The sequence below is a fragment of the Columba livia genome, chromosome 7 (genome assembly GCF_036013475.1).
Source record: "Columba livia isolate bColLiv1 breed racing homer chromosome 7, bColLiv1.pat.W.v2, whole genome shotgun sequence".
Lineage (NCBI taxonomy): Eukaryota > Metazoa > Chordata > Aves > Columbiformes > Columbidae > Columba > Columba livia.
In genome coordinates, this window is record NC_088608.1 from 15,314,173 (window position 1) to 15,336,186 (window position 22,014).

Below are 22,014 nucleotides of genomic sequence, written 5' to 3' on the forward strand. Positions count from 1 at the left end.
AAGTGGGAACACAAAAGGAAGCTCTGAAGGCAGCAGATTCTGAGCATGACAAATTCACCTCCTAACACAGGTACTTGTACTTGTTTCATCTGATGAGGAAAAAAAGTACTTTCCTTGCTCTTCTCCACTCCATGAAACAAGGAATTAGTCATCCCTAGAAGAGGACACCTAATTCCTCAGCATCACGAGGCTGAAAATGCAAGAATAGCTGCTTTTTTTTTTTTTTTCTGGCACCTTCAACCCTTGCCCCTACTCATTTGGCTAAGAATATCCATCAATGCTTTTCATACCCTTCCACATCTACAGCGTGACTCGCTTCGGACCTGTGCCATCCCCAAGCCTGAAGAATGTGCTGCAGAGTGCGTCCCCACCACAGTGGCAGCTGTCCCCCTGCCTCCCGCTGCCTATCACAGGAGGTTGGCAAGAAGCTACCGCAGGCTCTCAAGGTCTTTATTTCCTAGGCCTGCCACTCCACTGTCCCATCCTGGTTTTCATTCACAGCCCCATTCATGATGGTGAACTTAATCTCACCCAGGAAATCAACTTGCGTTACTATTATTTGCTGGACGAGGGGCACACAGATCTGTGTCTCCAGGGCTGTGAGGACAGACAGTCAGCACTGCACATGCAACCCCCTGCCAAGGTCAGCAGCGGTGTTAAGACTGTCCAAGGGCAGAACCTGGTCCCTGCAAACACATGTTCCAGGAAGGCACGGCAGAACATCACTCTCTAGCTATTTCTTTGGCAATCCCTTTCTTTCCTGTCCCTCTAGAGGAGCATGTTTTTAGGGAAGAACTGGCACTAGTGTCACTTTCCTTGCAGACAGTCTTGTTTCCTCCTCTGGAAGCCCCTCACTTCCACCTCCACCCTCAGACTCTCCCCCGTTCTTCATTGCCCAGAGTGCAGCTGAATCCTGTTCCTGTTCAGTTCTCCGAAACACATTTGTTCCTTCTACACTACCAGATGTTCTCTGGTGACCTGGAGACCATTTCCATTCCCTTCCTCATTAAACAGCTCATACATCTCCCAATACACTGCTCTTCTCAGCCACTGGACATCAAAAGGTTTCTGACGGCCAGGTCATTCCTGCATTCCCTTCCACCACAAGGCCTCTGATCACCACATAGAGGGGCAACTCCTCACCAACCCTGCCCACCTGTGGCTAGTATATCAGACTGCTATGTGACATCTCACTGTCTCCCATTTGTGACCCCAGAGTCCCACAGGGTAGGGCTCTGCTCCCCTTACACCATGGCAGAAGGCTAGAGATTGAAAACAAAGAGGCTTTAGAACAATTCCAACTTAGCTGCCGCAATTCCAATTTATTTTTTCCACATTTTATTCCAGAAGACTTTACTGAGTTCTTCAAACACAGCCACAACTCACTAGTGACAATTTTAACAACTCAAATTCCCACGCAAGCACCTTGCCATCCTTCCCTTCAAGCTCTTCAAGGCAGGACAGTTCCCTCAGACCGGTTTCTTTGGTTGACTTTTTCCACAAGCAGACTGCACTGTTCTGCATAACAAGTCTGTCAACTCAAATTCACCTTCTGAGCACCTCTCCCTTGTTCCAATTATCCATCAACTCCCATTAATCCGCCCTCCTGGATAATCAGAGTAATGCTCTTTAAGCACATAACTATACAGGGCAAAGCCACTCTGGTTGCAAGCTGCGTTAGAGGGCATGGTGACCCTGCAGGTAAAGTAATTGGGAATACTATGCTCTGGAGCCTCCAAATAGTCCATTTATGGAGTCAGCTCCCTAGAAAAGGACACCAACACTGCAGAAAGGGCACTTTTGCTGAAAGAGCTTCCTGGCATACTGAGGGATAGCTGGCTGGATAGCAACTGGATACTGCAGTCCTAAGCTGAAGCATTCCCTCCCCCAACCAACCTGGGCATCTTCTCACCAATTTAAGAGTGACTTTGGATGAATCATTTATCCCTGTGTAGAAAAAAATAATCTTGAGAGGTGCGAGCAGCATCATTTTCCCTTCATTCCCTGATAAGCTGTTCAGGTAATTGGCATTCATACTATACTGCAGTTGTCAAAGTCGATACATTGGGATACTGATGGGGAAGCCACTCAGACTCTTCACCATCACAACAGACTGATTCTCCGAACATCAACCACTCCCTGGCAGCACTCACCTTTGAGCAGGAGCTGAAAAGCAGGCTTTGGCACCCATTGCAGAAGAAAGCACACTAGTGCAACGTGAACCAGCAGAAAAGGAAAGCTGCTGTTAGCATCCATCACATACAATTAAATTAAGATGGCAAGGAACTGCAACATCATTTTGCTTTCTCTTTTGTCTCAGAAAGAGAATCAGTTAAGATTTCATTAATCAGTGCAGCCGTAGCCTCACTCCTCTTTCCCATTTATGTGCAGTCAGTTACAGCCAGCTTACCATGCACATGAATGGGCTGGGAATGGGGGGAGCTTCTTCACCCATGCCTGCAAGCCTGAGCTCTGAGATATACCACTAATTCATCCAGAAGTCTGACAATCAAGGGTAAAGACAAAGCTTTTAATTTTATAGGAACAACTGATTTTTGCTGCCACTTACATTAAAAATAAAATGAAACAAAATTAAATGGTAGTGATGGGAGAACCTTACATGTCAAGACATAGCACTAAAATTAAGGATGTGGTTACTTAAATACACATAAAAATCCCTCCCATGAGTTTCAGAAATGATCAAGATACAGCACAAACCTCTTTGAAATTGCTCTCACAACAACAAAAAGGCCGGTACAAGCAGGAGACTGGCCCAACGCCACAGCAACAAAAAGCCAGCTATGGAAATAGGTGAATATCAGTTGTTTGATCTAAACTGAAATGTTTGGAAACAGAGATCTGTGTTAAAAATCTGTATTTCTTGTTGCAAGAGAAAATAAATGCACCTTCTGTATGTATAATATCAGCCTTCAGAGGAACTGCTTTTGACAAGAAAACAGCCATCAGTTTAGGAAAATCCAGTATATCTCCAGGATGCAAGGGCTATTTTCCTCAAGGCAATTTTACAGCATGTTTACAAAAACACACAAATAAAACCTCGGTTCTCCGGATGTTTTGCAAGCATTGTCTCTCACTACTTTGCACATGGCAAACTAGATAGGCAGAAAGGTTCTCTTATATAAGTAACCACGGGCTCAAACCAACCATCTCCTTTCCACAGAGGGGACTTGAAAGAGGGACAAGTCTTGAGCTAGTGAACTGGCTGGGGCCTCTGGCGTACCCTAGCATAAATTCAAGGGTCAGTTCTTGGCTATAACCAACAATATGAAACTGAAACAAGAATTATTTATTGCTTTTTATTTCCTTAGATATATCCCTGTTCCCACCCCCTCACCCACCTCCAGACATTTGACTGATACATCATCTTCCTTCTAAGTCTAACTCACTATGTTATTAAGTGGGCTTGTTTTCCCCCCTTATATAAATGCATGAGCTTGCCTTGCTTTAGGAAAGTTTATTAGGAAAACATATTGCTTTTTATTTATTTATCTTTTCCTTTGCTTGACAGATTTCAGCAGTTAAAAAGAAAGCACAGATATCTCCCTCTTCTACCGTTTAGTCTTCAGTCTCCTATTTATCTTGAAGAAGAACATGGAAATGTCCTGCTTTTTCACCACACAAACTTCTGAGAAAACAAACCCTGGAAAATGTCATTTAGACTTGACACTCACTTTTTTCCTCATATTTTGTGCCCTTCAGTCAGGGGTTTCAGACAGGCAGAATATAAAGGAAACAGAATGTAAAGTTAAGTCAGGTGCTAGCTCTAAGCCTAGTCAAGCTGAGCTGGGGAAGAGGCCAGTGCCCCAGCGCAGGCACCACCCCACTGCCCCATGGTCCTGCTGATTCAGCCACACCTGCATTGGGTAGAACTTGGGCTTAATTCCACTTTATCTGTACCTCAGGGTAGATCCTCTCTTGATCACCCTGGATTGCTGGTCCTTCTCCTGTCCCTGCACTTGTTGCGCAGAACTTACTATAAAATGCACCTATTTGTGAGGAAAGGCTTGAAACAGAAACAGGCAAAACAGCACAATCACAGTGATGCTAATGGGGTAGTGGCATCAGAAAGAAGGAGCAAAGAAGCAGCTGCAGATGAGACATCTCAGTGGTAGATGTGGTTTAAGAGTGATGTGAAACTGCTGCCCCAGTGGGAGTAGCTGGGTTAGGTCAAACTGTTGGTCTGACAAAGACAGGATTTTATCTACAGGCGAGCGGATGGAGACTCGCACCAAGTGCTCCAGCAGCAGCACACAGAGCAGGAAACAGGGCAGCACAATGACCATTCAGAAGTGGTGACTTCTTCCACCAGACCAAACTCAGAGCCAGCAGCAGGCACCTACCTCGAGAAGTGGGGGAGATTAAGAATCTTAAGAGCTTAAACTAGAGTTTTCAGACTTCTAAATGCTTCAACTCTGACGCCTTAAGCAGGTGGTATCACCTGATACCAGAGGTGCTGAAAATTCACAGCTTCACCAGAAGACACATAAGCTCTATTGGGGTCATCTTGACCATTCATCCTTGGTTTGTTGAGTGAGTCAGGGGTGCACAAGCTGCTCAGGTATACCACTCCACCACATAACTGCCCAAGAGACAGACAACTGAACACACAGCTGTTAGATGTGCTTGTGCAACCAAGCCATATGTGGTTGTATGCCTACTTCACAACTTTCTGGGCAATGTTTTTCTACTTGGTTTGCTCATATTCAAAGCAGAAAGGTTAAAAAACTGAATTCCCCAGAGTTCTTGCTTTCCAGCAAACCAGAGACTGGGGAGAATATGTATCTATCAATACTCCGAAAACAAAGAAGCAGGAAATGCCAAACAGTCTGCAAGAAAGCAGGTAAATTTCCACTCTACTTTCTGTCTGGCCCAGCCTCAAGCAGATCCAAAAAAACACGGGCACAACTGGATAGTAACTACATCGTAGTTCTGTAGTTAATAAGGCCAAATGGCATCACCTAATTCATCTGGCATCAATGTGACATTCCAGGCAAAAGGACTTCAGCAACATCAATGTCTGTTACGTGGGCAGGCATCTAACATAGCTTAATTAAACGCTATCTATAGCCAATGGTAATACTAGTAAGAGGAATAGATAGTATAAATAGCGCTGTTTGCACAAATCCCCCTTCTCAAGTCTTCCTTCTCTGCAACACTCATTTTAAATGCTGATACATTTGCAATAAGTATTTTTATTTTTACACAGGCCCTAATGCAAAATGAAGCAACCAAATCAGGACAGAACAAAAAAGGCATTTGGGGCCATGCCTGAGCTGGAGAAAGAGATAAAGGAGCAGGTGTGTGCTAGGAGGGAGTGGGGCAGAGGAGCTCTTACAAGGCAGAACGATGTGAGAGAGGGACTTCCAGAAGGGACAGGCTGGACACAGAGCCCTTAAGAGGCCAGGAAAGCTCCTGTACATGTTCGCGACCACCTTGCTGAACAAGCATGGGAGTTTCTTAAATGCAGGACAGATCTGGAACACGTAATATTCATGATGGGGCAAAGGAAAAAGACACGGACATTTGAATCAGCTGTTGGGATGCACCGAGCCACAGGGCAATAGCTGCAAAGGATCAAACATGGGGGAAAGATTTAGGAACAGTGCCCTCCACAGCCAGGTTGGGTTACAAGGAGTGGCTTGTCCCATCGAAGCGGGAACATATGGTGCAACACAGCTCTCGTTGGTTCTTCTCAAGTGGCTTTTGAACAGCTCTTCTTCCTTTCTACTCAAGAGGACTGGTTCTACTTCAGAAGAGCTGCAGGATAAGTAACACAAAATTTGAGAACTGGGCTTGATAGGCCAAGTTCTCCTGCTGTGAATGGGTATAAGCCCTACAGCTTCTTTGCCAAAGTACTTGGTGAGAATCTGGGCCACATTGCCTTTGGAAAGGAAAAGCACCATAATGTGCTCCCCAAAGAGCCTCCTCAAAAATTAAGGCCTCAACTAGAGACTTGGGACTAGCAGCTTAGAAGATATTCCAGTTAAAACCACCCTTGCTCTCAGTCGATCACCTTCATACAGCACAGCAATACAGCTCTTTTCAAGTACTGTACCCACAGACTCGTCCTGAGGGCATAAGGACATCCATCCCCAGTAACACAAACTTCCTCCCGTAAGTAATTATGTTCACCAAGAGCCAGGGAATAGGGAGAATAGACACCTCCAGCTTGGCAAAAAGTTCTGGTCTAACCAGTGATTCCAACACCCATTCACAGACAAGTCCTAGTGCATGAGCAGTTGGATGAAACGTATCATTCCGGGTTCTACCATCAACTGATAATTCAGCCCTGGACTTTCTCCACCACGCCAGTCAGTCTCCAAACTCTCCCCTCCCAGCCCTGCACATAGAGGATACCTGCTCTTCCTCTCCAAAGAAACCAATCTCTTTTTCAATTTCTTCACCTTATGTATTTTCATTAAAAATTTGCTGTTCAAAAATAAAAAATAGCATTGTACCCTTGTCTACAAAACCATTCTTACCAAACCTCTGCAAAAATATCTGAAAACCCTTTAAAGTCTTCTGGAATACAGAATTTTACCGAAACAAACCAGAATCTTAATTATCTGAGACTGTCCAATATTGATGTTGGAATTGTTTCAAGACAAGGAATGGCCTTTTTTTGGCAATATATAATACAAACACACTGCAGACACTAACAAATAATCATACCGTCTGTATGCATGATGAGGGAAACATTATCAGAGTGGCTACATTCTTTCAATGGCTCAAGTTTATTAACACACAGCTAGGCTTGGCCTTTCACAGTGACTTAGTCTGAACAGACAGAAAAAGGGAGAAATCCCTAGTATCCTCCTACTGTAGAAATCAGTTCAATACACAGAAGAATAGTCATTTCACTCCTCCACTGAGGAACCTCGACCTTAAGGAGTGTTTTAATGCAGAACCCAAGTATATTTCTCCATCTGAAGGAATTTAAACTTTTCCTGAGCGCTGTTTCGCTCATAGAACCTGCCATCCCTCTCACCAGAAGTTTTACAAAATATATTTTCAAAGCAACCTTTGAAACACGCCATCCCCTGCCACAATAACTCAACCCTCTTTTTGGTCTCTTGTGTCAGAATCAACGTTTGGACAAGAGGGGTCATGTTCCAGCCACAGACGGAGAGCAGAAGAAAGTATCTCCCCAAGACACCTCTCAACTGCCTGAAAATTAAAAATTAATGAGCTGAACATATCAATTCCAGGAAAGGAATTCCTTGTGTTTTTAAAATATACTAATTTTTCCCCTGATTTTTTTTTCCTCTTTTTTCCCCATAATGGCTGAGGAAATAGGAATAGAAATAAAGTTGGTCCTTCCACACTCAGAATCCTGGAGCTGCTATGATCAAAAGACTTACTATAACTTACAGGACTGGGTAACATTACCTACAATGGTTGGTACTAGAGAAGGACAGGACCAGCATTTCTGTTAAGGAAAAAGACATGGAGATCTACATTTTTTTTCAAATGTCAGTCTTTATACCTTATTCAGTATTTGTTCACATCTGTTACTAGCACCTTTCCAAATAAATCCAATGGGAGATAACTGTTTATTCGTTCTGCAAATACCTTCAAATTCAGCTCTGAGTTGATTAAATCATGCATTATTGCTTCTGGCCTGATAAAATGTGCAATCAAGCCAAGTAACATGAAGTAAAAAAAACCCAAAAAACAAAAACCAACACACAACCAAACACACCACACAGCATAAACACTTTAAGATGTGTTTTCAAACACTGTGGTTACTGTACCATTGAAGTTCCCTTTCCGTCCCTGCTGCCAAACAAGCACTGCAGTTCTGTCTAACAGTTTCAAAGCAGAGTGTCAGCAATTGCCCAGTGAAAAATGTCTGTACTTCACCTACATCAACCCCTAATCTCCCTCCTGAAATGATAACTTTGAAAAGAACCAAGTTTTTTGTTTTACAAAAAGTTCTAAATCTACCTAAAATACACAAACCAAAGATGATTAATGAAGAATTACCAAAAAATAAATCATTACAGAACAGGTTACCAGCTTTCTGAATCTGTATGTCAAATCCTTGCAAAGAGGCCAGTACTTCAGATTTCAATATCTGTGTATCATTAAAAGATTAAACTTGAACCATGGTTTTCAGAGAGGGATTAGTTGCTGTTACATACTGCTTTCCTCCTTATTGGTAAAGTTTGCGCTCTCCCATCCTGCCTGGCAGCCTATATTAAGAACAAACTGCCACGCAGACTTCTCCTTTCTTCTAAAGAAAGAGACAAAAATAAAAGTGACACTGTCCAACCTCTATGATTCTCCTAACTGTACCCTCCAGAAATGCTGGCTTTCAAAAACTTCAACCTTCCAGCTACAGCTCTGAGCAAAGTTTACTTCAGAACAGCGTAAATACTAGACAAATCTGTGTTATACATGTGTACTTGCAGAGCTCTGAGCAAACACATTACCTATTTCTCATTTCATAAAGCTGCTTCACAGTGATTCTGTGAGACCTCTGCCTAGGCCTGTGTAATGCCCCAAGCACGAGCTTCCACGTCTTCCTCAAAATATAAATAGTGTCCAAGCTCTTCCCGAATGCAAGCTCCCACCATAATCAAGGAGAAACTTTAAAAAATAAAAAGGGGGGAATAATTAAACTGTACAATGTACCCAGGTTGGACAGTTTCTATTCTCAATTACCAGGACTGTTCCTTCCAACCACAGAACTACAGATCTGAAGAGAGGTGCTTTCTGAGTAGCAGCTAAGAAACAAAACTATGTAAGCAAGTTGGCATAATAGAAATGTAACCTAAAACACAACAAAATATTCGTTAATCCTATTTTCTGCTAATATTAATAATTGTATTATCATTTTTTCTAGAAACGAGGGACAGCAGTACTTTCAGCACTTGCCAGCTTCGTGAAGATCAAGCAGCTTCAGAGGCTACCAAAGGCAGGAGACGCTCCAAGGGAAACCTGAACTGTCTGAGATCCATCAGTCACTCGTGTGCACCTGCTGAAAAACCACCTGCCAAGATTTGTTCATCCCTTGCACTGCTGCCAACAGTTCAGGAGATTCTGCAGAGGTTCCTCACTCCTGTTCTGACAGTATTAAATAGTCAACTAATACCATATTGAAAATGGATTTTAACTGGCAAGACAAGGTAAATGACTTTCTCCCTTCTTTCAACACCTTCCTGTGAGAGATGCCCCCTTTTAGCTCAGCAGTATGAATGGTACAGGTTTGCTGGCATTCATGCATTAAATATTGCAAGTGTTGGAGAAAAGCAAATATACAGTCCCTCAAGAGAAGGCTAAAAAACACAGGATGAAGTCACAAGGGACCTTGATGTGCTATTCCACATGCCAGCAGCTCTCAGAGGAAGCTTTATTCATATTTTAATATTTGTTCCCATCTCACTATTCTGAGGCGTAAAATGCAGGGTCTCCTGGCCACCATTAATCCAATCTTATCCCACAGATGGAGCAGCTGGTCTGCACACCCTGGCTTTGTCAGCCCACTCAGAGAGCCCAGCACACTGAGCTGTGGCCAGCTGAAGAAGACAGGCCTATGAGTCTGTTCTGCTCAGGCAAATCCAGCCTATATTCATGATAATGTCAAGTTGCCAGTACAGCACTTCTGGGAAGAAAGTCTGACCCTTGCGTGTACATGTAGAAAACCAGGACTGTAAGATGATCTTTGGGAAGCTGCAGAGCTCACACAGCAGACAGCTCAGGTGTCTGGTCACCAGCACAACAGCAGGAAAAAATAGCCACTCTAATACCTGTCAAACTAAGCTACTCTCCTGTCACTCCAAAACTTTATAGAACCAGAGCTTTATGCTTTTGGTCCCAAGCAACAATGTCTCGTCTCTCTGTCCAAAGAGTCAGGAACAAAAGAAAACTTGCATTATTCCCAAAGACCCCAGCCTGGCTCGGTGCTGAACACCTCAGGTTGCACCCAGCTTTCCTGTATACATGGCTTGGTGAGCCACGTCATTTGCTGGTCACATGCCAAGAGCATTTGTAATGTTGCAAAGAACATTTGCAAACACAAAACTCCACTTAACAACCAGCATGCAAGATGGAGAGGACAGATAGGTTTGATGGCAGACCCCTGACAGGTGAGTTCTGTAACACCAATTCTATCCTGCCTAGACTCAAAGGTCTTCACTGAAAAGGTATCTCACAGATCCTACGGTATGAATCTGGTCTCTCAAGAACTGCACCGAAGGGGACTGGTGGTAAGACACAAACTTACAGGGAAGATAAAGTCACCAAGAACAGGTCTAGGCCTTTTCCAGTCAGAAAATGCATGCACCGTGAGATTCTTTTCCAGTCAGAAAATGCATGCACCATGAGATTCTTTTCCAGTCAGAAAATGCATGCACCATGAGATTCTTTTCCAGTCAGAAAATGCATGCACCATGAGATTCTGATTCTTCAAAGAAATCTCTTGTCAACACCCAGACAGAGCAGCACATTCAGCAGGGCACTGTAAGAGCCCTGCCAGTCAAACCATTCCATGGGCAAGGAAACATGTGGAGCCTGGTTTCCTATTTCACCTCCTCCCTGCCCCATGCAGTTTATCCAATACCCAGTAATACACTCTGAGCTCATACTGGAATCATCTGTATGTTAGGGGCATTAATTCAGCCTCCCTCCTCTATCCAATACCTGATTTCCAGCAACCTTTAAGTTCAGAGTACCTTTGAGACTTTACCCGTGGCCTAAGCTCTGCATTCTTAAGAAAGCAAGCTAACAGATAGAAAGTAAGAAGCCCTTTCCTCATCTTCTGGGGAGTTTTCCAGGAAAAAAAAAAAAAAAAAAAAGCCACCATAAAGTTCCATGCCAAACCAGCAAGAGAAGAACTCTTGTAGCTGTTCAGGCTTTTTGTAATTCACTAGCACAACAAGGCAGATTGCTTATGGTGGGATGGTTTTGTGGCAAAGTCAAACAAAAACCACAGAAGCTTTGAAGAGACAGAAGGATCCTGAAGGAAAACCAATAAGGAACTTCCATCCTCTCAAGTAGGTAGATGTGGTACTTCCCTCTCAATAAGAGAGATTTCTGCATCTACTATTTTTTACATAAAGCCTCCATCCTCATCCATAGATATTCTACAGATCAAGCAGCATCCAACAGGTGAACTCTGAAGACAGCTGCATTTAAAATTGGTTTAAAGTTATTCGGTACTGCTTATTGGTATAGACTCCCACCTGCTTCAACAGGGCTGAGATTTCATTCTAGGTGTTCTCACCTGCCATGCTCCACCTCTTGGAACATGTTTTATCAGGGGAAAAAGTTTTATCATGGCAAACTCAAAATGCAAGCCACACCTTCCGTAAAACCTGTTCCACCCAAATCACAATCTCCTCACGTCCAACAAGGGATAACATGGGGAAAGAAACAAAGCTTAAGGTTCTGGGAAATGAAAAGATCCGTTCTGGACACAGCCTGTGCTACTACAATTGTTACATGACACAAATTAACTGGAAAAAGCATTGGCACACGAGGCTACAGTGGCCTAACAAAAGCAGTCCTCTTCTTTTCAGGGCCTGTGTTCTTGGTTATGTCTCCTTGCTAGGCTGCAAATTCTTTAGTGAAGGCTCTGGTTTACTGGCATATAAATCTTTCTTTACACTGTAGTGGGCAGAGAATAAGTATCAGCAAGCCTGGCTGCCAACACCTATGGTCAGACTAGCCCTGCAAGACCAGGTATACAGCCCAGCATCCTTGGAGTGTGCAGCCAGAGGGGAGCAGAACTTTGCTCTGACAAAAGGTTTAATCAGGGAAAGCCTGCCAAGAAGGACATGGGTGAACGTCGGTGGGACAGATGAGGTATGCCAAGAACAGAAAGCAAAAGTGACATCTCATGGCAACATGGCAAGTCAGTGGCAAAGCCAACAACCTAAATGACACCCCTTAGTGTTTGGATGTCCAAACTAAACTTTGTCAGGTTCTGGGAAAAAGCTTTCCCCTTTGGTTAGGGACTGAGAGGAAAAAATGGGGATGCCTTTGTTTGTTGGTACATCAGAGTAAATACATGAAAAACTATGACAGCCTATTCACGGCACAGACGCAGACTTGTCATTTTGCCTAGCTTTGTAATGAACAGAAAGCACCACTCCGACAGGATAGGAACTTCCCACATTCAGTGTAAGTTTAGAAAGGGAAAAATAAGTTCATCACTTTCTACTCCTCTACACACAAATAAGCTTGCAAGGAAAAACTTTTCTATCCATTGTCAACTTTATAATTTATGTCCCCAGATGTGCCTGTTAATCTGGATGCAAATTACATCATCAGTCAGGGCCTGCACAACCAATACCCACTTTTCACTCTGAATCTCTGTCTCACCTGCGGGAGGAGAGAAAAGAGCTTGATCTTGTGATGAGGATCCTCACAGCAACCCAACCAACAAAACCCCAACCCATGTGCTCCCCGAACTCAAGCCCCTCCAGGAACCTCACAGAGGAGTTACCCTCACACCCATCACGTCACTGAGACACTGGTTTAATTTGTTCAAAGCAAGAAGTGTTTGTCCAGAAACAGGACACCCTTGAGAACTCAGGAAATTGGGGAGACTTAAAAATTTCAAAAGTATAAGTTAAAAATTTATCACATAGCAGAAACAAAATTTTTAATCAAGATGATGAATTACAGACAAAAGATAAAACTTCAAATCCTTACTGGCAAAGTGTGAAAGAGCTTGCAAACACTAGGCTCTCTCCAAGACACCATGACATTGAAGGCATTACAATTTTACTCCAGTTTAAGAAGTTTAGAATTATGAGAGGTTCAGAGCTCAATGTCTCAATCCGAAAATCTTTCAGCTAACTACAGAATGAACAAAGTGCAACTTTCAGCCTAAATCTCCTACCTGTTAGTTGCAAGTATGATACATGAGCTAGCAACAGTTGAAAGGGTTCTTTCTGCTTGGTGGGTTCCTCTGGATGGAGGCATCAGCTTATTTGATACATTTCACTGGACAATTGGCAAATTATTGCCAAGTGCTGTACTTGAGGCTACCTTTGAATAGAGAAAGAGGTTAAAAGGGTGCACAGCCCATTTGCAGACAGCATAGTCAACCATTCTGCCCCATATTTCCTGCGGAACTGAGAAACGTTCTTCCAAAAATAGCCAATAGTTTTACTGAAAGGCTCAAAACAAACAGTATTTCTGAAGGAATATCTTACATACTTTACATAATAGCCGTCTCAGAGGGTAAAAAGGATGTGAACAGTGTTTCACTGCAAATTCTGCATTGCACAACAAGACATCATTCTTTGCTTAACACAAGGCTTAAATTCACCATGAAGGAAATCGCTGAAGTCAAAGCCTCAGGGCTCAAGTTGGGAGGAAGATATCACTCTAAAGGGAAGAATTTTTATCCTACATTCAAATCAAATGAGGATACGTAAGAGGAACACTGTCAGCTTGTTTAAGCCTCAAATTATCCTTGCCTCTAAAAGGAAAGTTCAACTCCATTCAGCATTTCTTCACAAAAATCTAATACATTTTTAAGTTCTTGCTCTGTTGCGTGCCCAGATCTACCACTGCCCACTTCTGCTTACCTTTTTTTTAAAAAATGTTTAAACACCTGGCCTGTATCTCCAAATACGTGGTTTACCCTTCCTGCTAAACATAGCATCGTGCATCGCAGTTTAAAACACAATACCACAAGGCTAACACCAGTATAATGCCATAACCACTCGTGCCTTCATCTTCACTTGCATATTCAGCAAGTATCCTTCCTCAGGACCTTGAAGTTCACATTCACATGCCTGCCTCAGTGAAAGTCTGTCCCTTAGAGACACGGTAAAACACCTAACACTCCATGAAAGAGGAATTGTTAGAGATGAAGCTGTACCAGTATGAAGGGGCCAGTAAGGGATGAAGCAAGCAATGCCATTTTTTTATATTTTGTGACCCCAGAAAGCAACGTTTTTTCATTTGCATTAGGAAAACAACAGCCGAACAGCCTAGAACTTGTGTTAACTTTTTAACTAAGTGCTTTGGGGTTTGTTTTCCTTTGGTGCAAATTACCTGCAATGCACAGATAAACTATCAGCTATTGTTGTTGTTGTTGTTATTCCTATATCCCCAACCACCATCAGGGAATAAGCAAGGAAGTGAACTGGATCTCCAGTTGAGAGGAATTTGTGGAAAACTCTCTCCCTAGGAAAAGAACCTGTGTGTTCAGATAAGAAGCCAGGGAAGGGCCTGGCAGGCCACACTTGGCTCCAAGCTGCAGCAATAAATACAATAACTTCATCAGCAGGCCAGGAATTCGGCCGTTATCACCTACCTTAATATTAACTAAAAATATGGTTGCCATCTGGTGGCTAATTCAGAATGAATTTAGCATCTATGATAAATTCAGAGTGGACCAGATACCAGCAGACAGATTCCCTGTCCCGTCCCCTCCTGCAACCGCAGGAAAGGGAAAAAACACAGATGTGGCCACACTCGCTTTCAGGTAGGGAGCAAAGCCAGGTCCCTGCCGCTGCAACCAGTCCCACACTGGGTGTGCTACTCACTTGGGTTTTCTCCCAAGCGGCCAGGTGAGTTCAAAGCACACTTCTAGTCTCTGTAATTGAGCTTAAACCACTGGAAGCTGCATGTGCAAAACTGAGCCCAACAGGTTTGGGTTGCCATTCTGACCCAGCAGCATTTTGTAACAGCGTCAGCAATTGGTACAAGGCTCAGGCCAGCGCTGCAGCCAATCCCAAACCTCCTAGATTAAATCTAGCTGCTAAAGATAACTCCCAGGGAACCAGAGCAGCAGTGGGCAGATCTGTTCACCCTCCCTCCCTCGAAGATGCACCAGTCCTTATTCAGTCAATGTCATCTCACAGCAAATCATTGAAAACCAAGATGAGCATGCCCGAGATAAAAGCAGCTGATCAATGTCCCTGCGTAAAGCATCCAATAATCCCTACGCAGAGCAGGCAGCTGGCATCAGATGCAGCGTGCCAGAGAGATGAACATGACAAGTATCCATTGCATATTCCTGGCACCTTTCACTGGCACAGGCGTGGGTGGAGAAGAGTGAAAGGGCTCCCGGGATTCAAAAAACACCCCTCCCTCACCAGACATAGGCACAGTCTTCAAAGCCAGTATGTTTTTTTCCCTTACCACCATTCCAAAATCTGGAGCTCAAGGTCAGTAAACCAAGTAGCAAATATCACGCTGTGCTGTTAGAACGTAAGGAAGCCAGTGTTATCTCCTTTTCCTCACTGCCTTTGAGGCTGCGTGTTTAGCGCTATTGCAAAATACAGTACTGCTCTTGAAACTGCCGCATAAAGCACGATCTAAATACCATAGAAAGAAGGTCTCCTCCTGCTGAAACAATAAGCATCTACATGTTTAAAACAAACGTGCGGCGCTCCATCCTACCCCCCTCTCCCCGCCGAAGCCGATGCCATGTTTCTAGTTATCCTGAGCGTGCAGACGGAGGGCAAACCCGCACGGCTCACAACTGCGGAACTGTGCGTTCTCGGGATGCAAAGGGGCCCTAAATCCGCAGGCAGAGAAGGCAGCTGCCAGCCCCTCGGGGGCATCCCAGCTTTGGGGTAGGGTGTCATCCCCAGTACCCGCATCGCCGCATCCCGGGGAGGCGGCGGCCGCGCACCCCCACACACTCTCCCCTACCTTCTCCTGCGCCCGGGTCAGCTTCTTTTGCACGTTGCTGGCGATCTTCCCGGCGGTGACCCCCTTGCTGCCCAGCTCGGCCATCTTGCCTTCTCTTTTTAACGGGCGGCTGCGAACGACGGGCCGGCAGGAAAGGGGGGGAAAACCCGGCGGGCAGGCGACGGCCCCGGTCACCGCCGCCTCCCGCCCGCCGCCTTTTAAAGGGACAGTGCTCTCCGCGCCGCCTTAAAGGGACCGCGCCTCGCTCCGGGAGGTGGCAGCAGCGGCACGGCTGGGCATCCCCTCTGTGCTGCTGCTGGAAGGCGGGAGGGAGAAGTGGGGGCAGGTGTTTGCTAGATTTTCCCCACCCCGCCTGCCTCCTCTGGGCCAACCGCAGCCTGGCCCAGAGGAGACAGATAGGGTGGAAAGAGCTGGGAAGCATCGCAAGGAAGGATGTGGGATGGAGGGAGAGATGCCGAGTGGCCTCGAGGAGATGTGCCTCCCACAAGCCACTAATACTTAAAAACAGCTGAGGAATATTACTTAGAGATGCCGGCTAATGGCACCATTAGTCTTTGTTAGTAGTCACAGTCACATAGTAACAAGTGATTAACCTCAGGCAGGTGTTTGTACAAGTTTGCTGTTGTCTTTTATCCTGCAGTAAAACAGCATTCTTGCTGATTTTAAGAGATTTATATCACTAATTGCTATCACCGAGTGTCCATACTCCTAAATTTGTACAGCAAAGATACTTTTCAAATTATCCCCGGATCTTTACAAACACAAGTGAGAAATTTACGTTAGTGAGGAGAAGGTATCTGTAAGTGAATGAAAACCATGATTTTTAAAAGTGCGCTGAAATTTCAGAAGATATCTTCCTTAATGTACCAACTTATTACAGGACCAAGGTAAACGCCTCCACCTCAGCCCTGTCTCTGAAAACTGGAATAATCAATCGACCAGCTTATCTTACAGTAGCATGAGGATGGCTAATTAATTAATGTTTGTACAGAACTTTGAATGTGCTGTGGTAGTAGGTTTTTACGTGTTTTTGGATTTGCACAAGAATTTGGATTCAGCATGGCTGCACATGATGGCTGTTCCAGTTAGGGAGTAACGGTGACAGTGGAGTGAAGTGATTTGTGTGTCTCCACTGCAGGAGAAAAACAATCATGACTGCACAGAGCGCTTTATATGCCAAACTTCCCCTGAATTCCTGCTACCTTAGTCTGCATGGTATTATCCTTCAGCTGTGACTCAACTGCTTTTCACTGTTGTTGCTCCTGGCCCAAATATACACCCTGCCCCTTGCCTGGACTTTCTGTCTGCCTACACCCCAACAGGGCTTTGGTTTTGTTTTGCTAGACCTACTGTGCAAACAGCTTTCGTGAAACTATTCCTCCACAAGACAGGACAAAGTTCTGCTTCCTGGAATACAGGAAGCACCCCAGTACTGTTATTCATACCCTAGTACTCTGCCCCAAAGTTTCAGTGACTTCCACACACTGGGGCTCGGGCAGGTGGTGGGGAAGGTTCCTTCCAGGCCTGCATCTGCACACTCATCTTACTGCTTCTTTGTGGGAGCTCACATCTGCTCTCTGTGCATGCATCACCCAGCGCAGTATCAACCAAACCAATTCTCTGCAGACATTTCAGATATTTAAGGAACTCACATTTGCAGTTTGAGACTTGCATCTCTTACACCTATTTTAATTTAAAGATGGTACCAAAACCTACCTGCGTACCAAGAAAATTTCACACGGTCTCTGTTTTGTCAGATGAAGACTTACCTCCAGAATTTCACACACACAGGGGTAGTGTAGCACTCTAAAGCAACAGAAAAACGTTGGAAGTGATTACTTGAGAGCTAGACCAGATTTGTAGTCTTGTATTTCATTTACTGATTCCCATTTCTGCTTCAGTACGATTTCTGTTCATTCAGAACATGGAATAAAAGCAATTGCCTTGCCAGAGCCCTTAGAAACTGTGGGTAGAGAATCTGTCAACAGCTCTTTGTGAGTCTTTGTGAGATAGTGCCTCTGCATTTCTTGCCTGTTATGACAACGGCTTTTTTTTTTTTAATGACAAAGGCCCTCATTCAGAAACTGGTTTAAATCCCTGCTATACTCCAATTATGTTAGTAGCCATACTATTCCCATTTAATAAAATACCTAGGCATGTGCTTTGGTTGTATCCGAGAAAAGTGCAGTGACATATTCAGACTCAAGCACGTGCATACCTGTGGTGCCACACTGTATTGCAAACTGCAATTTTATTCAATTCCTTTCTGGCTTTATGTTTAGTATTTATATTTCTGTGTGTTTTTCTGTAGACACACGACTGTGTAATTAACACAAAGGCTTCTCATTTTGCCCATAATTTCAGCCTCACTAGGTATTTTCATATTACTGTTGTTGTCCAGTATCATCTATAATTTTGCGGTATCTCACTGCTCAGTATCTTCTGGAAACATAATTAATATACCATTTTCTTTGTCTCTTACCCCTTCTCTTCTTCTCCTTAGCTGAGCTTTTAAGAGTGAAAGACACACATGTGGTTAAACATTTGTAACATCACGTTTAAAAGAGCAGATGTTTCAGGGTCAGAACACATTCCTCTCCACCCTACCTCATATATTTTCTTCTCCTGTTTAGGTCTTTTCTTCAGTGAAACTGGTTTTAAAGGGATTTTTGTCTGATTACGTCCTTTCAAGTGAAGAGCAAATGACTGCAGCACATGAGCTGGAAAGAGAGTCCATGGCAAACATCAGACAATTGTGAAACAAGAGTGGCCAGACACACATACTCAACACAATGAAAAATGATGACAAACCGTGTACATTTTAAAAGCTGGGATTAACAGCAAGCATCCACCTCTCAGCATGAGTCACTTCCCACTTATTTCTGTGCTTGATTGGATCAGCACCAAAGCTGCAAAGCATTTGTGAGGCTCCAGGTGTGCCGCAAAAGACATTCCCCTGGCGCGGCCCGGGGAACATCACATACTGTGAGTGGCTACGCATTTTAATGAACATACAAGCCATTTAAGACAAGCGATATCCACTGAAGGCTCTTGCGTTGTGGACAGGAGAGGTTTCAGTCTCACATCTATTCACCATTGTTCTGATCTCAAGCTTACAGTTTTTCAGAGTCTTATGAATGTAAATCATTTCATATGTCAATAAGACTGCTGGTAGTAATAAACATACAGGCTAGCAACTTAAGACTTACATTCATTTGTTCTTTGTGCCGTTGTGAGGCAGAGCTGTCTAGCCTTTTAGAAGCTGTTAGTGACAGATTCTGCACAATTGGAGTTAAAAGAAGTAAAACCTGATGCTTATATCCATCTCTTGCAATGAGATTCTTTAAGTTCAATATGTGCATGGTTGTCTCATTTATTCTAACACTAGATCCTCAGACACTTCAGTTCATCTAACTGTAACCAGCCAAATGTATCTAGTTTAATTTCAGCTGAGTCACCCAGGCTTCTTTTATAGTCAGAAGAGAGAAATCAGTACTTCCAAAGGAGGATAAAACAGCTTCTAGAAGCATCTCCCTCCCCGCTTAGCTACAGAAATTAGATGAATAGCTTAAATAGCTGAAGTGCAGAGAGCCAGGTAGGTTGTGAAGCCCACCTGTAGTCCATCCCCCCAGTGACAGTGTGATTCCTTTACACAGGTCATAGGGAAGAAACAAATCTGCCAGACACAATAGCACAAACACACATATTTAACATGTACATACCTAATGTTGGTTTTTTATTGCTTTCTTAATTGATTAATACTCCAGTCCATAATGCCTATGTTAGGTCTCAGCCTCATAAGTGCATTTCACTTCTCAGTTGTCTTATTAAAAAGAGATTAACTGCTCACCTGTTTACAATTAAGCATATGCTTAAGTGCTTGCTGGGTTGGAGTCTATTATTTTATAATTTAGGTACGATTTATTCCTTTCATTGCACAAATTGTTGTTACTTTTTTTTTTTTTTAATTATTACTCCTGGTTTGCCAAGTTTGTCCATCTGGGAGCAGGATGTTTGCTTCGTTATTCGTGTTTTAAGTTGGTATAAAATTTTAGTTTCTAAAGGCTGATTTGAGAATGTGCCCATTAACATAGCTTCATTTTTTCTGACTTGAATCTTTTAATCATAGCTTGTGTGTTTAGAGCTGCAAGCTGTGATAATCAAAATGTGTCTTCTTCCCTGCTACTGGTAGCAAAATCTTTTATGTATAATCTAATTCATTTAAATAAAATATTTTTTAAATTACAATAGCAGTGGTCTCTACCATTCTCAGAACTAGAAGTATATATTCTCTCTTCCAGTTGCAGAGAAGATCAAAGCTCAGTAAAATTAATTATTGTTTATTTTCTGCAAGGAATTCTGATGCTAATTTTATAATTATCATTTAAAAAACATTTACTAGAGCTCAATCAATAAAGATGTTTATGGTAAATATAATTATATCATTATTGAACTATTAAAATGTTCATATTCACACTAAATATTATTTATAATAAATAATTCTATGAACTCTACAGCCATTCTCCCCAAGTACTAATATAATGCAAGATGGGTCTATTTCAATCACAGTTTCTTGTTTGTATTCAAAGTTGATGTTAACATTTTAAACAGCCCCAAAGCCTCTGGTTGTTTGGATCCATAACACTGCAGGTCACTTGGCCTCACCCATTGCCAGCACCACTTTGTTGCTTCAGTGATGGCAGTCAAAGGATTGATTTAAGACAGTAGAAACAACACCTTTTAAAAAACAAATTACACAAAACAGATTATGTAACAATCTAATTGAGTTCTGATGCCAACCTTGTTTGACTTAAACAGCCTGCTCACTTTTTCCTTTCCATTGCAGATCATGCATTCTTCTGGAACAACATTCAGGAGAAGCTTGCAAAGGTGAGTCTGGCTTTGCTTTTAACCTGATAACATTATCCAGGGTAATTCAGACATCAGTCCCACCATTATCTAGTTTGATAATTCCTTTCTGACTGATCATATTCTCATGCAAACTCTTGCTTTGTTCTCCCACAGAGAGGTGCTGGGAAGGATTAGGAAGTTTCTGCCATAAAATAACAGATAAAACCTTGCTGATTACTTGGTCTATATCTTAGAACAAAAGCAAGATGAAACAACTTTGATTTAAAAGTAGTGTCCAGAAGGTATTCTCTCCCACATCTCTCAAACTCACAACTTGTGTTGAATCTCTTCAGTATCTTGTTATGAGAAACAGAAGATGACACCTGAGTGTAAATACCTAATACCAGAGCACAGGGAAGGCTCCAAAGCTGAGAGCTTTGCCAGTCTGGTTCAGATTCACCTGCTTAGAAAAGGGGAGAGGCAAGAAATAAAATGACATGAAAACTTTGTCTCACAGCTCACTGAAGACTGTGCCTTGATTGCAAGCTTGCTTGAATTCTTGAGAACTGCATGGTGTTCCTGATACAACTTACTGGGACCTCAAGACTTTGTCAGATTTTTAATGGAATTTCAAAATTCAGATCAAATTTATTTTCCCTGTACCTGCCATTTTGGATGCTTGATTCAGTTGCATATAGCTATTTTTTGTTTTCTGTCTGTGTGGATTTGGCCACCACAAAGTCATCTTAGGTCCTGAATTTGTGACAGATTATTTACCCTTCACTAATAAATGAAGAGATTGAAAAATGGGAATAGTTCTTAAGCTTTGCACAAATACACTTCCAAGAAGCTTACCAAAATTTCTACGTGCCCTATTGTGCAAGGAAAGAATGGATTTCGCACATATGAAACACATTTTTTCAGTTTTTAATTATCATCCATCAACAAGGAAGCAGGTAAGTGAATCATGTACCTGCTTTGGAAATTATTCTGAGAATTCTGAAAGTCTTCTGCTATTAATTAAGATATTTAAAATATTGAAATGAATTATATACTCTAATAGATTAGCCAGCTTATCTCTGTCTGTAGCTATGGGGGAACACATGGCCCATTGAGTGGAATCACACAAAGGATATCATGCTGCCAGGATACCTGTCAACAGCACAAAACATCAGTGAAATATAGAAAATATTTTCTAAAAAACATACCTCCACAAGGTTTCACATTGGTGATAACCAAACCAGGTACACTTATGTAATGGTACCAGCTGTAATGTCTTGCTCCTTGCGTCCCTTTACTGATAGCCTCATATCATTTCCTTGGGAACAAAATTGAGTGACTCATTCACTACAAATGATTTACAAGAGCCATCTCGCCTTCATATACTGCAAGCTCACTGTCACTTCAGATTTGTTCAGTTTTCCAAATTATCCAGCTCTTTGCTTTTGGTGTTTGGGATTTCGTTTTTCAGAAAATGAGGACAGTAACTTTCCGGTTTGAGCAAGTGCAGTTTCCTGC

At 42.8% G+C, this 22,014-nt stretch overlaps 1 protein-coding gene across 26 annotated transcripts in view; it reads right to left on the bottom strand.

Annotated features, from left to right (window-relative positions):
• BIN1 (bridging integrator 1) overlaps positions 1–15,949 on the bottom strand; it is a 99,014-nt gene extending 83,065 nt beyond the window's left edge. For 23 of the 26 annotated variants that reach the window (XM_065070654.1, XM_065070653.1, XM_021299126.2 and 20 more), the window contains exon 1: positions 15,646–15,904. In XM_065070654.1, coding sequence (XP_064926726.1) covers positions 15,646–15,729 — 84 coding nt within the window. In that variant the 5' untranslated portion in view covers positions 15,730–15,904. Of the gene's footprint in view, positions 1–15,645 lie in introns of all 26 variants that reach the window. The other 3 variants (XM_005511008.3, XM_021299120.2, XM_065070650.1) reach the window with 2 other exon arrangements.
• Positions 15,950–22,014: the final 6,065 nt, after the last annotated feature.